At 47.6% G+C, this 18,350-nt stretch overlaps 1 protein-coding gene across 4 annotated transcripts in view; it reads left to right on the top strand.

The window, feature by feature from the left end:
* Positions 1 to 16,306: 16,306 nt before the first annotated feature.
* The window catches only part of GLCCI1 (glucocorticoid induced 1), a 467,188-nt gene continuing 465,144 nt past the window's right edge, over positions 16,307 to 18,350 (top strand). For 2 of the 4 annotated variants that reach the window (XM_078663694.1, XM_078663693.1), the window contains exon 1: positions 16,313 to 17,266. In XM_078663694.1, the coding sequence (XP_078519820.1) occupies positions 16,888 to 17,266 (379 nt within the window). In that variant the 5' untranslated portion in view covers positions 16,313 to 16,887. Of the gene's footprint in view, positions 17,267 to 18,350 lie in introns of all 4 variants that reach the window. The other 2 variants (XM_078663696.1, XM_078663695.1) reach the window with 2 other exon arrangements.

Genomic DNA, 18,350 nt, shown 5'->3' with positions numbered 1-18,350 from the left:
CGCCAACACCTCCCTCTCGATCTGGGAACACCTGCCTTTGGTTGGTGTGAGAGCCTTGCTCTCGAATGGGAGCGGTATCCATTTTCCCGGTTTGGTTTCCTGGGTCAGGAGGGCCTCTAATCCGACTGGACTGGCATCCACCAGGAGCACCATCATCCATGTGGTATCGAAGTATGCCTTAGTCGTTTTCCCCAGGAACGCCACTTTGATCTTTTGGAAGGCGTCTTCTTCTTGGCCCCACTTCCAGGTGGTGTCTTTCTTTGTCAGGGCGCGCAGTGGTTAGGCCAGTGTGGCCAAGTTCGGCATGAACTGCTTGTAATAGGTGGCCATCCCAAGGAAGCTTCAGATCTCGGACGCGGTCGTTGGGGCAGGGGCCTGTTGTAAGGCCTGCTACTTTCTCTGGTCTACTCTGACTCCGTCCTGGCTGAATACATAGAAGTCAATGGATTTCTGGAAGAACAAACATTTCTCTCTGTGAAGGGTCACTCCATGTTCGGCAAGACGTTGGAGCGTGGCTTGGAGGAGGCAATGGTGTTCTTCCATCTTTGCTGAATGTATCAGAATGTCATTGCTGACATTTAACACTCGCTGGAGTCGTGACAGCACTACCCGGATGGTATTCTGGAAGATTTCTGCCGCTAATGAGATGCCAAAATTCAGTCTCTTGTAGCAGCATAGGTCTATGTGGGTCGAGATGGTTGTGATGTATCGGCTCTCCTCGGCTATCCTCAACTGATAGAACCCCGCGTTGAGCGCGAGCTTGGGGAACCAGCGGGACCCATTCTGATCGGCTAGGATGTCATAGACGGTTGGTGTCAATTGTCTTTCACGTTTGATCGCCTGATTGGGCAGTCACATGTCGATACATAGCCGGATCTTGCTGGGTTGTTTTGGTATCTCCACGATTACCATTGGAGAGACCCTGGGTGTCGGTCTGGTGACCTTCTCGATGACCCTTAGCTGTTCCAGGTGTTGGAGCTTTTTCTTAACGAGCGGCCTGAGGTGTAACGGTATTCACCTGTGTCTTAAGGCAACGTGATTCACGGCTTTGTCTATGTGCAGCTTGATCGGAGCATTCTTTATACATCCAAGTCCTTTGAATAGCTGTGGGAAGAGTTCTTGGACATCCTCTGTCTGCAGGGCCTTGACTGCGTTGGCAAATGGGACCATGCCGAGATCCTCGGCGGTGTGGCTCCCCACTAAAATGTCCACTTCTCTTGTCAACCACATGAAAGGTGGTGGTGACCTTGTGGCCTTCCGCCTTTACTTGGACAGTCATCTTCCCTTTGAGCAATGTGGCCTGAGGCTGCCGTACGTGACAATCCTAACATGTGACTGGGATAACACCGGTCTAGGGTTGAGTCATTTGTATTGTTGGCACCCCATGACGTTAACGGATGCTCCTGTATCAATCAGCGCGGTGAACTGGGATCCGGCAATCACTAGGGCGCACGTGGGTTGTGGGCGTCTCTTTCACTTGAGATCACTTGCAAATGAGATGAGGTAGCACTTGCCTTCCTCGTCTGTCGATGAGTCCTTCAGGTAGTGTCTTTGGCGAGGCGGGTGTTAGGGCTGTCTTTGGGGTTTCCAAATCCTCCAACGATAGGTGTTTTACTGCCCTCGACGGTGGACGTCACCCTTGGGCTCCTCGATTCTCCGGGCCTCCTCTGTACGCCACTGCGAAATGGTTGGGGGTGCCGCACTTTGAGTATGTCCCTCCTTGCGCCGGGCATTCTTCCTGTGGGTGCTCTTCTCTTCCGAAGTATCCGCAGCATGACCCTTGGATGCCTCTCCTTGGCTGCCATCCACGGGCGCCTCTGCTTTGGGTGCGAACGGCATCCGCTCTTTCTGTTTTAATCGTGACAGGTTTCTCTGCTTGTTGGGTTATGGCGATATCCATTGCTGTCGACCTGGCATCAGATAGGATGTGCGACCTGGCCAGAATGAGGTTGTCTTCCAAGGTGATTCCTGGTTGGCGCAGGATGAGTGTCCGAAGATTCTTCCTCCAGCATCCTTGAATTACTTGGGCCCTACTTCTTTGTTCTGGTCGTTGTCCATACATGTGCACGCTAGCTCACGCAGCTGTGCATGGAACGCGTCAATGGCCTCTCCTTCCCTCTGGCACACCTGTCGCAGTTTGAACCGCTCGTAGTCTGGGTTCAATTGGGGGTAGAAATACATGTTCAGGGTTCTGACTGCTGCGTTGTAGTTGTTGGGCGTTGCGATGTTCGGTAGGTGAGCAAATAGCGTGTAGATCTCTTCTCCCGCGAAGTGCAGTAGTACGGACCTCTTCACTACGCCATCCGTTTACCACGTTGCTGTAAAATGGTTATCCAGTGTGCTGATCCAGTTTGCCCATCTGCGAGATGCGGTGGCTGTGTCTATTAGCTCTCTGAATGGGGGCAACACGTTGATTTGGGAGTGTTGTGATGCCGGTTGCACCACTGGGGGCCCAGCTGGTCGGGCAGGATGTAGTTGTGGTGGTGCAGCTTGTGCTGCCTGGTCCATAATTTTCACACGCCTTGCGCCATCATCTTCGCGTGCCATGCGCCGAGCCTCTCTGTTGCTGCGCTTTAGTGCTGTCTAGGGGTGGATTGAAAACCCCCTTCCTCACACCACCTTGTTATGCTCCTCTCCTTCTTCCTGTCAGGCTCCACTTTCTTGTTCCTTCGGGATTGTGCTGAATTACCTATAGCTTCCCCCTCACGACGTCCCCAAGAGTCTGGAGGAATTACACAGACTGCTAGGATAGTCAGGCGAGGGAAGGAAAGGAAGGGGACAGCAGGGAGGGAGATCTGAAATGACAAGAGCATACACTTAGAACATACACTCCAGTAAAGACTCAGTAGGACACCATCAACAACACTCTACCTCGGAACCCTGTACTATCCTTGTCCCTACCTGTAAACGAAAATACTGAGGCCGTAAATCAGGGGTGAAGAATGAGGTGAGACCAGAGATTCATCAACTGTAATAGAAGAACATAAGGCAGTTGTTGGGACTCTCATAACCTTAGTACAATTCCAGTCTGGTCAGCGTATATACAACATACCTATATATACATGAGTTCACGTCTTGTAGTTAGATAAATCCCTCTGTATCTCCCCCAGTTCTTCTCTCCTGTGCTAGGATATAAAGATGTACATCATTGAAGATAAAGAAAGTAACACAGCAGGCTTGGGTTAATCGATTCTTAACATTGCCAGCTGTAGGTAAATAATCCTGTAATACTTCAAATTAGAACACTCTAGACCGCACTCCAATGGTAGGCAACAGGTAGGAGAATGAGTGTGGCTGGAGCCCCAACTGTTCGTTATCCTACTTACTCGGTTACCATATAATCCTGTAATGAACGGTCAGCACGGGTCTCCTGCTTATTGGGAGTTCTGTAGGTGCCTTAATGTTCCCCGCAAAGAAACAGCAGGATGCCTGTTTCCACCAACGGGGAACCGCTACTCTCTCTCTCAGCCGAGAGAGCACCTTAGGTAAATGTATCTCACACGAGGCGAACTCCACCTCGTGTTTCAAAAAGAACGTGAACCCAATCCGAAACGGGGTTCACAGGAATCTTAACACAGTACACAGGTCGACTCTTACCGGCAGTTCTGAAGATACCAACCGTAGCCTCTGACTTCACAAAGAATTATCGGCCCCGCCATCATCTCGGGAGCCGTCTTTACTTCCGGGAATTGCGTGCCTCACGTCAAGCACGCGACGTTCTTCCCGGGCATGCCGGGAACTGTAGTTCTTGACGTTTTCGTGTCTTGCCGATGCCGACCAGTGACCCATCAACGCTCAGGTCCTGACACTTCCACAGCGGACAGGCTTTTGGGTGTGAGGCTGCTGCTTCTTTTCAGGCAGTGTCTGGACCAGCCCCCCGCAATAGCAGGACACTTGAGGGTGTTGCCCGCGTGGAGCGGTGGCCTTCCTGTGCCACGTGTGCGCTGTGGCTGGAAGCCAGCAGGGGCGCCCTGCATACACAGGCGTAACAGTGCGAGCAAAGCGGGCTCAACACCGGGCCTCTCCTGGGAGCGCACAGCTTCGCTCTGCCTTTTAGTAGACGTGCGGCGGTTCTTGAGGTGACGCCTCGTGCTTCGAGCTGCTGCGGCAGTACGCGACTTGGGCTGGTGCGCCTAAAGCCATTGGGTTTCCGTTTACCCAGACGCGGCGCGGAAACTCCGCTGCTGTCTTGAGGCTGGAAATCACAGCAGGGGCCAGAATGTAGCGACGTTGCCCTCGCGAAGGTGTTGATGGTCGCACCGCGGGGCTGTCGGACAGGGAGCAGGTGTTACACCGATAGTGGGGGATGGTGACGCTGTGCGTGGACGATGGACGCCTACCCTCGTCGCCAGTGTAGAGGGACTCTATTCATGGAACTAGGCCCAGGCAGCTTAATAAAGGCACAACCACTGCGTGTACTGGTTCGGGCCAGAAGCCACGAGCGAACTCCGCCCGTTTATTTATGCTCTCTTGCCACACCTGGCCAGAGAGCGTTACCAAGTGTGCATGCCCTTCCGGGCCAGGGGTCCCTGCCTGATGCCCGCTCTGCATCTAGACCGCTACACATAGTACGAATTACTTTACGTGGTTATGAATGGGGCGAAGGATGTGAAAGTAAAGTAACGCCATCTGTTAGCAAGTATGCTTGAAGTCCCGAAAATAAATATTTTTTTATCTTATAAATCGGGTGGTCTTAACACAACTACCTGTTACATTGAAGATGACACTCCAATTAGGTTAAATTTGGTTTAATACAGAGAAGAGCAGGTACACAGCCAGACAGGTTAGCAGTCAGCATCAACTGCTATTACATTGGAACACATAGGTAAGAATACAGTGTAAGAACTCTATGAAGTGGAATGTGGAATGAACATAGTTAAAGTGGTATAACATGTATTACACAACATAACACATCCCCCATGGAACATAATCGAAAAAACAATAACTTGTAACCGACACCACCCCCCACCATACAAAATAAAATGAGAAGTGAAAAAAATAAAAAAGCAAGTGAATAAATATTCAGAAATGGAAATAAAAAAAACCCCAAGGATTCTTATAAGGGAAAACTTTCAGAAATGTAATCAGCCAACCATACAGGAGGCCTTTTTTCACGTCTAGAGTTCCTAAAAACATTCGTCACATCTTGACTGACCAGACTAGAAGAACTAGAAGCACCCAAATCAGAAAGTTCACCACACCTATGCAAACTTGATACATCAGATACAGGAAAACAGGAGGTATCAGATACTACATCCTGACTAATGGTATTAGGTGGCAATGAAGAGTTTGCACACAACAAATCCTCTAAATCAAACAAATCCGAGGATTTCTCTGAAGAAACTTGAGGAGGAGAACAAACTTGAGGAGGTGAACACTTAGCTACCCTCTTGAGGTTCCATACACGTCCGTCAGAGAGGCGAACAGAATTATTTAAAACTTCTACCACCTGCATAGGTTCATAAAAACTACTTTCCTCCTTGGGAGATTTACCAGGTTTCTTAACTCTCACCCACTGAACAACAACCAAATCAACATCCTTCACATTATGCTTGGAATCATACCAAATTTTGCTCTTGAGATGTGAAGCTTGACTTTTTTCCTTCACAAAATCTTCAGACCAATTTACCACATTGGACTTGAACAACCATCCTGGTGTAAACCTCGTTCGTGGATTTCTACCACGCATCAGTACAAAAGGGGGAAAACCTGTAGCTTCCCAAATTGAAGTTCTGTAAGACCAAACCATTTTCAAAACTTGAGTTTCCCAATCCTTATTATTTCCTGACATTTGGATGGTGTTTTTGATAACACGGTTAAAACGCTCAACCATTCCATTGCTGTTTGGGTTGCATAGAGCCATGGTTTTATGCTTGATTCCCAATCTATTAAAGTATTCTTTGGCTTTAATTGACGTAAACTGGACGCCATTGTCACTTAACAAAATAGAAGGAATGCCTTCTAAAGTGAAAGATTTATCCAAGAATTGCAAAACAGTTTCCGTATCAGCCTTACTCACTATTTTTACAAAAGGCCACCTTGAAAACAAATCCATTAACACTAAAATATATTTCTGCTCACTACCAATGGGACCCATAATGTCTATAGCTGTGTGCTCCCAAGGAGAATTAGGTGCAATCATATTACCCATAGAAGGCTTACACATAACCAAAGATTTATCAGCAGCTTGACATGATTTACAATTCCTTACAAATTTATCAATATCTACATCCATACCGGGCCACCAAAATGAAGTTTTAACTGTGCGTTTAGAACGGACAATGCCAAAATGTCCCTCATGACAGAAAGCCATGATGGATAAACGCAAAGTCTTTGGAGGTATGACTCTTTCGCCAAACCAGATATTACCATCTCTGACACTTAAATCAAATCTAACCTCCCAAAAAGACTTTAAAGGATGCTTGCTATCTACTTTCTTTGGCCAGGACTCAGCTAGATGAGATTTCACCAAAGATAACTCCTCATCATTGAGATATTCATCATCCCACTTTTCCTTCAGAATGCCTGTGCCATCCATGTCCTGAATATAGGCCACTTGAAAAGAATTCCATAATTCATCTTCACATTCCTCAAGTTGTTTTGGCATTCTAGAAAGGAAATCAGCTATACAATTTTCCTTCCCTGGTATATATTCCATTTTATAACAAAAATCTTGTAGTTTGATAGCAAGTCTGGCAACTCTTGCAGAAGTATTGATTGTACCTTCAGTGGTTAGGACCCTGAGTAATGGTTTGTGATCACAGCGTAAAATAAACTTTGTGCCCCAGACAAAAGCTCTGAAGTGATTAACCGCCCACACACATGCCAAAGTTTCTTTTTCAATGATAGAATATTTTTCTTCTGTAGGCGAGAGTGACCTGGAAGCATATGCCACAATTTGTTCCTTATCATTCAACCCAATCTGAGATAAAACAGAACCTAAACCTTTAATGCTGGCATCTGTGGTGATGATAGTTTGTGCTTCAGGATTAAAACTTTTTAAAGAAGCGATGTTAGTGATGCAGCTTTTTATGTCCTCAAAATCTTGTTCACATTCTATAGACCAAACAAACTTTGTTTTGTTTTTTAACAGTTGTCTAATATTATACGTTCTGGTTGCAAAATTTGGAATATATTTAGAACAAAATTCAGCTAGGCCAATAAAGGATCTAACATCATCTTTCCCTTTGCGAGAAGGAGCGCACTTGATCGCATCAATTAAATTAGGTTTTGGTCTGATACCGTTGCAGTCAATGACATGGCCTAAATAAGTGACATGATCACTAGCAAAAGTACACTTAGTATATTCAACAGTCAACCCTTTTGCATCTAGTATACTTAAAACTTTCTCCAAAGTATTGTCATGTTCTGCCTTTTCCTTACCAAAAATGAGAATGTCATCTTGGAAAAACTTAGTGTTTTTTACTGTGGAAAACAACCTGTGCATTAAGCGCTGGAAAACAGCTGCAGCCGAAGCCAGACCGAAAGGCATTCTCTTAAATTGAAAACATCCTTGGGGGGTTATAAAAGCAGTGTACTGCTTGCTGTCTTTAAACAAGGGAATCTGGTGGTATGCGGCAGATAAATCAATTGTGGTGAACCACTTAGCACCATCAAGTAAGGCTAACATTTCATTAATTTTTGGCAGGGGGAATTGATCTACTACAATATTATCATTTAAATGGCGTAGATCTACACATAATCTCAATTTTCCGTTTGTACGTTTCACAACTACCAAAGGAGAAACCCAAGCAGATGCTTCAATTGGCTCGATTATGTCAGAGGAGACCAATTTTTCAAGTTCAGATGCAACATCCCTTCTTAAAGCAATTGGTACACTTCTAACTTTGTGGATTTTTGGTACTGCAGAATCTTTTAAAATTATCTTATGCTCAAAATCCTTTAATTTGCCAATTTTTTTCTGAAACACAGCAGGATTTTTTTTTTAAAGTTCTCCTCCAGTCTTAGTGCCTTCATCCATCACTAACACTTTTCCACCGAATTGGGATCAAGAATTATATGCAATTCCCCTTGATCTTTCCATGCCAACACTGATGGACCTTTTTTAGAAACGTACAACTTGCCATAAGATTTGCGATTCTTAAATTCAAATTTTAGCCAACGAAAACCAATTATATCAATCTTCCCACCATTATAACCCTCCGGGTCAATATCTGGAGAAGATAATTTAGGACCAACCCTGTCAACAAAAGTATTAAGCCAAACATCTTAGTTGACAATTGTATAGGGCGAACCAGAATCAGCATATACCTTAACACGCACACCGCCTATGTGCATCCAACATTCAGGCTTGTTGTCAACTAGTAAACATCCATCACGGATGTTGAGAAGAAGCTTCTTCTTCAAAACCACAGCACATTCAGAAGCTTAGTCATCACCACTAGAAGTGTTGTCCTCAGAGACAACTTCCTCTTGAATACATTTAACTGTCTTTGTCCTTCTCCTGCATGCTTTAGTATAATGACCGTACAGTCCACAAGCACCACATTTACTCTTCTTAGCAGGACACGACTTAGCAAAAGCCAGATGTTCAGAACTCCCACACCTATAACATTTGGGAGATTCACCGCTATACTTTGGCTTTGCCCATGTTTCATTCTTTTGTTTAAAGTTACTGTTCTTTCTCGAACTGGAATTAATTTTAGCTATTACATCTTTGTTACTACTTTCAGATTTCAAGGCACTGGCACACCTGCTAGATGTCTCAGCTTTACGAACTAAGGCTAAAATGTCATCCAAACAAGCATCGCCATTCATCCAAAGACGTTCTTGAATGGCAGGGTTGTTAGCATGCATTACAACCTGATCACGAACCATATCTTCCAGTAACCCGCCAAAAGCGCAATCATTCCCCATTTTTTTTAATTCCCCAACGTAGTCGTCAACCGATTCACTTTTAGATTGCTTTCTTTGGAAGAATTTGTATCGCGTAATGCCGATACATACCTTTGGGGAGAAATACTTATCTAAATTAGATAGAGCTATGGTGAAAACATTACTGTCCCCATCCCCAACAATAGGTTTATTCATCTGGTTATAACATTTAAGACCTTGTGGACCCAAAGAGTGTAAAAGAATACGTTTCTTTTGTTCAGCAGACATTTTACCATCAGAGTCCACAGTCTCGATATAATTAAAAAAATAATCTTTCCACTCCAACCATTTCAAATCTGGTTCAGAACCTTTACACCAGAAATCTTGAGGGTTACTTAAGGAAAATGTTTGTTGACTCATGTTGAAGGATAATAAAAAAAAGTCAATAATATTGCTTGTCGAAATAAAATAATATAAGGTTGCCAGTAAAACTGTTTGTGGTGGAATTGTTCAGTGTATCTGTTAGAGTGAGCAACACACAAAAAAAAAAAAAAAATCGGCTTTTTACACAGTCCAATCTTCACCACCAAATTCCTGAAAAATGTCGAAAATCCTCAAAAGTATTAATTATATAAATCCAGTAGAACAGTTCAATGCGTTTATGAATAGTACCTTCAACCGCTATGGAAAACCGATCTGTGGGTGTAAAATCGGTACTGAAATATCCTTCGTGTTTTTTCAGCTAATGCGAGTAGGCCTGCCCAATTCAAAATGGCTGCCGCGCATCACGTGATGCGCCACGTTCACAATGAACGTCTGACGTCGGTAGGACAGCAGCGAGCCTTCGGGGAAGAACTTGCGAGCCTGAGTACGTCATAAGAAGAATGACATGGGGATCATTGCGCATTCAGCATCCCATTCAAAGAATGCAACGGTAAGATCCACGGAGCTCGAGCGCCAACACCCTTGACGGTGAAATATTAATGATAAATGTCAGAAATCCAATATTTCTTTTGAGAATAAGCGTCGCTCACCGGAATCAGCTGCTCGTCCACATATGTAGTCCCCAATGCGCCGTCTAAGCACTACCAACGTCGTCTCTGCTCATATATCCGTCTGATTAGTAGAAAATAAAGTAAAGCGGTTTCCAGGTGTATGTAAAAAAATATCCCATCCTCGTCGCCAGTTGTTACATTGATGATGACACTCCAATTAGGTTAAATTTGGTTTAATACAGAGAAGAGCAGGTACACAGCCAGCCAGACAGGTTAGCAGTCAGCATCAACTGCTATTACATTGGAACACATAGGTAAGAATACAGTGTAAGAACTCTATAAAGTGGAATGTGGAATGAACATAGTTAAAGTGGTATAACATATATTACACAACATAACACTACCCAATTATAATTCTGGTTATCATGAATACGTAAATAAGTTTTTCTGAAATGCGAAATTTTGAAATGTTGAATTGAACGCAACAGTGAATGAAAAATTGTCTAGCATTCGCGACAAAGAATTTTCAATTCTATTAAGGACACGGAGGCGAGGATTATGCTTCTCTTATCTTTACTGACCAAACAGCAGCCAATAAACAACTTTAAACTTGCATGACCCCGGAAGGACAACCCCCTCCACTAGTCTGCACCAATCATTATCAAGTCCTGCACAATAATAGTCCATGTAAAACCGGAACCTTCCTCTTTCTTTGCGATGTCTTCCGCAGTCCAACCAAGACTGTAGCCCAACGTGGCAACTATCGCATTCTCTTGTCCGAAGGGGAAAACTGCTCCACAGCTGAGACCCAGCTCAGTCCACAGGATTCGTATTCAGGTCTGTTTGTGCTGATCTCCTGAAACGAAAAAATATGTCGTAATGGCTATTCCAACAACCAGGAATACAACAAGCCATAACATCATTTGGGTGGGAAAATATACATCACCATTTCAAATGATATACCAATTACATCATTGGCACCCGGGTGGGATAATCCTCGCCTCCGTGTCCTTAATAGAATTGAAAATTCTTTGTCGCGAATGCTAGACAATTTTTCATTCTATGTCAGTCCACGGAGGCTCTGATTATGCTAGTTTAAAGTGTTTCTACCACCACCGAGGCCACATCCACAATAGGTTTATGATAAAACGTTTTAAAAGTAGATTCAGAGGACCAATCAGCCGCAGTCATGATGTCCTGAAGCCGAGAACCGGCACCCAAGGATTTTGAGGCCATAGCCCCCCTCACAGAATGAGCTCCAAACTTGGAAGAATCAATACCCGCCAGGTTCAACAACCATGAAACCCACCTGGCCAGAGTAGCATTAGCGACTGGGCGGAAGGGTCTTTGTAGCGAAATCAATAATTGCCCAAAGTCCTTCCTAAACTCTCTAGTACAATCCTCATAAACTTTTAGACATTTCACTACACACAATTTGCTGTGATGAGGAAAGGCAGGGTAAGAAATACATTTTGAGTGAGATTTAGTACGTTTTGAAATAGTAAAGGAAACTCCCGTAGGAGTAAATACTCTACCTGCCAAATCCAGCGCTCGAATGTCCGAGACTCGTCTACAAGAAATCAAGCATAGCAGCATCGCAAGCTTCGCTGAGAGTTGCTTCCTAGACAAACCCTCATTAGCCGGCCACGCCGACAAAAAACGCAAGACGATGGAAACATCCCAAAGCTCCGTATACCTTGGTTGCGGAGGATTCAGCATTCGGATCCCCCTGACAACCTTACACACCAGAGGGTGTTCCCCGACAGGTCTACCATCCACGTGTGGATGCCCCGCCGAAATAGCTGACCGGAAAGTGTTTACCGATCTGTATGCCAAGCCTGAACGAGCCAAATCTGACAAGAAATTTGCAATCATAGAGATCTGAGATCCCACCGGATCACCCTGTCGCTCGTGACACCAACCAACCCATCGTCTCCAAGCAGACTCATATCGTTTATGGGTGGAAGGCGCCCATGCCTGTGACAAGAAAAAGAGAGTGTCTTGAGAAACGCCCGGCATTTGCCAATGTCTCCTGAAAGTCTCCACGCCATGAGAGACAACTGATCCAGAAGGACCAGCGGATGTCGAAGGCCCACCGGATCTGTCAGAAGGTCTGGAAACGATGAGATCCGCACCGGGGGTGCGCATGTCAGGCTCATCGCGACCGGAAACCACGCTTGGGTTTTCCAACACGGGGAGATCAAGATCACTTCGGCCTTCTGTCTCCGGATCTGGGCAAGGACCCTCGGGATCATGATAAACGGTGGAAATGCATAAAGAATGCCCATCGTCCATGACTGAAGAAAGGCGTCCGAGCTGATCGCCAGAGGGTCCGGACGCCAACTGAAAAAATTTGGTAACTGTCTGTTGAGCCGTGAGGCAAACAGATCTATCACACATGGACCCCACCGTTGGTCCAAAGCCCTGAATATTCTGGGATGCAGCATCCAATCGCTGGCATCCCTCAAATACCGCGAGTTCCAGTCCGCTGTCACGTTGACTGAACCCGGAATGTATTCCGCTGTAACTGAAATCTGACGATCCAGGCAATAATGCCAAAAGTCCTTGGCAATCTCCGCTAGGAGACGAGACCTGGTGCCCCCGAGGCGATTGATGTATCGTACTGCGGACACATTGTCCATGCGTAGTAGAATACAACACGAAATCTTCTGCGGGGAAAGTGTCCGTATTGCAAAAGAACCCGCTAGGAGTTCCAGACAATTGATGTGGAGTTTCAACTCGTCGCGGGACCACCGGCCCCCGGTCTCCACCGAGCCGCAACGGGCTCCCCAGCCCCATCGACTCGCATCCGATTCTATCACAACCTCTGGGGTGGCAGCAAAGATGGCTCTGCCGTTCCAGGCTTCCAGATGCTCCAACCACCAGTTCATCTCCGTGCGTGCGTCCGTCGATAGTTGAACCTGCTGGGCGTAAGTCACACCCTTGCGAAGATGCAAGGCCTTCAATCGTTGCATCGCCCTGTAGTGCAAGGGACCCGGGAAGATCGCCTGGATGGACGAGGCCAACAGGCCCACCAGGCGAGCCAAAGTCCTCAAGGAAATTGTCGGAGATGCCAACGCTCTCCTCAACTCCTTCTTGATTGCCAACCTCTTCTTGAGCGGGAGGAGCAATTGGGCCTTCACCGAGTCCACCTGGAATCCCAAGAATTCCATTGCTTGTGAAGGGGACAGAATGGACTTCTGCAAATTCAACAGGAACCCCAGGTCCTGAAGTAGACAAATCGTCCAAGACAAATGGAGGGTTACTATCTCCGGAGAGGACCCCAGAATCAGGATGTCGTCTAGGTAGATGATCATCCTCACTCCCCTCTCCCTCAAGTACTGAACCACAGGTTTCATCAGTTTGGTGAAACACCAAGGAGCGGATGAGAGGCCAAAGGGCATGGCGGCAAACTCGAACCACTTGTCGCGCCATTGAAATTGAAGAAACCGTCGATGCGGTGGAAAAATGGGCACAGTCAGGTAAGCGTCCTTCAAATCCAGACGTACCATCCAATCGTTCTCCAACAGGATGTCTCGCAGTAGGTGTATGCCTTCCATTTTGAAGTGTCGATACACCACCCATGCGTTGAAATCCTTTAGATTTAAAACTAATCGAAAACCCTGGTCTTTTTTGGGGACCACGAAGACCGTGCTCAGAAAGCCGTGAGCATGCGGCAAAGATTCCACTATCGCCCCTTTCTCGAGCAAGTCCAGCACCTCCCTGTCTATGAAACTCTGCTCTAGTAGGGAAAAATGCAGTGGCGCGGGCGCTTGACGCTGCGCGGGGGAGGCATAAAACTCTATCTGATACCCCTGGACTGATTGTAGCACCCAGGGATCTGATGTCAGTTCTCGCCACTTGTGGACAAACAAGGCCAGTCTGCCTCCCACCTTGTGATCTGTTGCACAAAGAATTCGTACCTGAATAGGAATTGTCTCCAGAGTTGTGTTGCTGTCCTCTGTAGTTTCCTCTCTGTCCTCCGCCACGACCTCCTCGATTACGGGAGGGGTAGAAATTGGGACGTCGATATCCTCTGCCTCTCTGTTCGCCTCCACGAGAGGTCTGATTGGAACCTCGGCCGGACCCTCGACCTCGCTGGCGTCCGGCCCGGTCAAAAACACCGGTGTGAAGCACCCTCTTTATTGTGGATTGCGCCTTGTCAAGCGCTGAAAAGGTGGCTACGTATTTGCCCATTTCTTTCACGAATTTGTCTCCGAAGAGCATGCCATTAGCCAAGGAGCCAGGCTCGTTGGTGGCCATCTCCGCCAATTGAGAGTCTATACGCATCAGAAACGAGCGTCTCCGTTCAGTAGACAACGCCACATTCGCGTTCCCCAGAAAGCACATAGCGCGCTGGGCCCATTCCATGACGTCAGAGGTGTCCAAAGGCACGCCCTGTTCTTTGGCCTTGACTGCCGCCTCAAGAATTTTAGTAAGGGGTCCAGAGACGTCCAGAAGCTTGTCCTGGCACCCCCGCCAAGCCCTATCCAGTCCCTTCTTAGGGTCCTTGGCAAACTTTCGCATGAATGCAGTCATTGTGGGGTCAAGGTCCGGAGTATCCGCCACCTTCCCCGTAACTGAAGGTCTGGGGCATTCTGATCTCAGAGTGGCACGAACCCCACTCTCAAAACCCTGGCGCAAGTTGTTAGTGACATAATGCGCAACCTCGGCACAAGGCACCCATTCCGTAGATCTAGGGTGAACTATGTTATTGGGGTCAAAAAGCAGGTTCCTCGGGACCTGGCTATCGTCCGCCTTGTAAGCTGTATGTTTAGTTTTCCTAAACTTCTTTCTAGGAGCTAAAGAATCTACATCTGAGTCGGAAGTGTCAGGCAGTGTCGAGGAGGAGTCCCCCGATGTCTGAACGGCCATAGAGCCATGGTCCCTCATCACTGACTTAGCCATCTCCGCTATCCTGTGGGCTTGGGGTTGACCTGAGGCGTCCCCCTTACGTGAGGTCTTACTCTTCCTCTTGCCCGAGTGATGGGACTTAGTAAAAGGCTTTAACGCCTTAATCAGGGCCTTACTTACAGAGCTCCGGTCGTGGGTAGCCAGAGCCTCACCTAAATTCTCCTCCAAAACTTCTTCTTCAGGCTCATACTCATTGTACTCATCAAATTCGACCCACTGGCCGTCCTCCTCGGCGTAATACGCCATATCTGATGCACAGGAGGTATGGAGGAGATTAACAGGGGGGGAGAGCCCAGGGGTGTAGCCTCGACACACACACAAGCAACTCTAGTCGTCACACACACCACAGAGGCAAAATGATCTAAGGTGGAAGGAGACCCCTTTCAGCATATACAGAACTCCCCTCGAGCAAAGCTCTGGTCCGGAGACGCTCCGGTCAGCGTTATTATGAGGCCAGGGATTGATGCAGTGTATAGCGCGCCAAACGCGAGGAGCCGGCAGAGTCAAAGCGAAACTCGGCTCCTCGCGCATGCGCGTATCGCTAGGGGCACACTCGACTGCTCCCTGTGCGCGGCGAAGCCGCGTCTGCCTCCTCCTACTCCACCGCCCCCTAACGCGCTCAGGTGCTCAGCGCACGCCGCCGGTCGGCGGACCGGGAACACAAAACCCGACGAAGGGCAACCACAACACGCTCGCAAGGCGCACCGACGGAAAGCGCAAAGCGCAATAAACAGGTGCGCACTCGATTACACACGTTCAACATGAAATTCAATCACCAACACCATAAACCCTCATTCAGAACAAAATAAGGGAAAGGCACTTAACTCGCTGCTGCAGCAGCAAAGAAAGAGGAAGGTTCCGGTTTTACATGGACTATTATTGTGCAGGACTTGATAATGATTGGTGCAGACTAGTGGAGGGGGTTGTCCTTCCGGGGTCATGCAAGTTTAAAGTTGTTTATTGGCTGCTGTTTGGTCAGTAAAGATAAGAGAAGCATAATCAGAGCCTCCGTGGACTGACATAGAATTACGCTACATACAAGATGCAAGGAGAACCTATATGGCAAAGGAGCCTGGTATTCTGAGCGTCAAACCAATCAATACGGGCCGAGCTGTACCGATCCCATTCGTAGTCTGCAACATCAGTACCAATACAGGGTTGGGAGTGGAAGCCCCGCCCCCTCCCGGCATTTACTATCTATCAGGCAGCACCACACGTAATCAGTAGTAGAGCAGCGCCTAGTCCCTGGAGCATGACTTGCTCTTCTCCGGATCTCTCAATGTAATGATCACTACACACATTTGTAAGAACACCCAGCGAATCCTCTAGCTGTAGTCTCGCCCTCCAATCAGCGCCTGGCTACTTTACCACAAAGCCCAGCTCTGGACTGCCCCTTACTAATGAACATAAAAGCGGGTACACTAATGGTTGTTATAGCCGTCTTTTATGTAAAACCGACAGCACACTACCAGCTGAAAGAAGCTTAGAGGTGCCCAATAGGGACGCTCGGTCAACGTAACACAGTTCTCGGAGATCATTTATTGGATAGTGTTACCTGATAGTTGTGAGGATAGCCAATTAGCTGCCGTATGTCACCATCTGCTCCCACCCTCCTGTCAACGCAGGTTGCTGCCCCTCAGAGTGGTCATTCGTAAGCAGGAGGTGCTGCTGTGACGAAGATGTTTGTGATGTCGGTTGAAACCGACGGATGAAGATTACAGAACATTATAACAACATTAAACACGTTTTCGGCAGCGGGCAGGGCTCCATAGTCTCTTTGTTTTCTCTCTACTGTACTTTTTCTTCTCTGCCTGCGGACCTCGACAGACTCACGGACGCCTCTCGCCCTCCCCTGGAGCCCCCCAGGCACGAGGGATTCCCTCCCCCCTCGCCAGTACAAGCACCACACGAGGCAGCGCATGTGAAGCCGGCCTTCACGCCCCTTGCCTGGGAAAGGAGCGCCGGGCTGGCAGCTGGTGTGTGGCTCAGTCTCCGACCAGCAGACGGCCCTTTCCCGAACTGAGGTCTCTGCGTGGGCTCTAAATTTCTTCATAAACCCTTTATCTTGAACGCCTCGGCAGCCCCGTTCCCCGGGGCATTCGGCGTGAAGCGTGTCCCGCCCCCGCCGCGCTCGGTTGATGTCATGTCCTCTGGCCCCTCTCAGCAGCCCCAGAGGATGAGGCAGCGCAGCAGCACCGGCTCCCCGCCTCCCAACAGCAGCCGCCTGCTTCTGCAGCCCATCCGGGCCACGGTCCACTTCCAGCTGCGAAGAGGGGGTGGGCACCCTCACCCGCTGAGCCCGACGCGCTCGGCCTCGGTGGGCAGCAACACGGAGCCGGGCGGCGGCGTCGTCAGTCCCGGCAACAGCCCTCCGATCCTCGGCGCAGAAAGCGGCAGCCCCACCGGGTCGGAGCTCGTAGGCGGCAGTAGGGCCCCTGGTCGGACGCGACGGTCTCCACCGGACAGCGGCAGGAGGAGTGGGTCCCCGGATGCCCGCAGTACCAGCTCTCCTGTGTCCAGAGGTAAGACGCGCAGACAGCACATTCGACAGGCACCACTCTGTCTATATATATATGTACCCATTGAATCCCCAGGGACGTGTCGTTTTTGGCGATCTATTGTGGTAATTCCAACTGTGCCCGCCACAGTTGTGCATATTGCAATGACACATCAAGGGGTTATGCTCTATTGCGTGTACAATGGGCTTCATCACATATTCCAAAAGTTGTCCTTTCGCAGCCCTACTTTAGGAACAACAGAAAAGCTAGGGTTGGTGGTCGCGCAGCTGGTTGCGCGTATAAACAGCAATGTAATTTTCACCCTATTACAGGTGCACCCTACAGCTTGTATGCTTCAGAACGAATCATATCTGCGGGACGTCTAAAATACAACCTTCAAAGGGGCTGTTATTGACATTTATTTAATCTTCTTCATAAACACACACACCCCCTCCTTCACACCTTGTCTTCCACCTTCTAGCATTTGTTGTTCATCTGCGTTCTAATGGAGATGCCTTCCTGGCTTTGATGGGGAATGCACGTCAGCCATTCGTCAACTACTTTCGGCGGCGTCGTCTTAACACGTCCAGTTTATGTGGTTGTATATGTTATCTCTTTTTCAGGTGTTCTGTTCGTAATATTCGTGCATGAGCTGTTTAGCTCACCCCCATAAGCTGCAATACACTGATCCTCCGGGCCATCTTCATTTTATCACCCCGTTTCACTGCTCACGTGCCCTGATTTTCCTTTTGTCAATCTTTTTTAAACTCTTATAATTAACATTAATACAATACCTACCTCGTTGTTTGTTGGCTCACCCCCTCCGATCCGGCTAGGGTCCTAATATACAATCTGGCTGGGTTATGACTTTATCAGGCATGACCACTATGTTCTCATTCTTCTCAATCTCGTCGACCTAAATAAAATTACTCAGATGCACTTCACCGAAACAAGTGACATTCATAACTATATGAAAGTTGCATATATTCATGAATGGTATTTGACCTCTTAAAGTGAGATTTAGGCACTGCCACTGTTACCAATATTATTATTACGGAGCAGAGTTTCTCTTGGCTATGCTGTCAGATAAATGTATTGGATCCACGTG

Source organism: Lissotriton helveticus, chromosome 10 (assembly GCF_964261635.1).
Source record: "Lissotriton helveticus chromosome 10, aLisHel1.1, whole genome shotgun sequence".
Lineage (NCBI taxonomy): Eukaryota > Metazoa > Chordata > Amphibia > Caudata > Salamandridae > Lissotriton > Lissotriton helveticus.
Note: the sequence above shows the minus strand (reverse complement) of the source record. Positions and strands in the feature narration are given on the sequence as shown.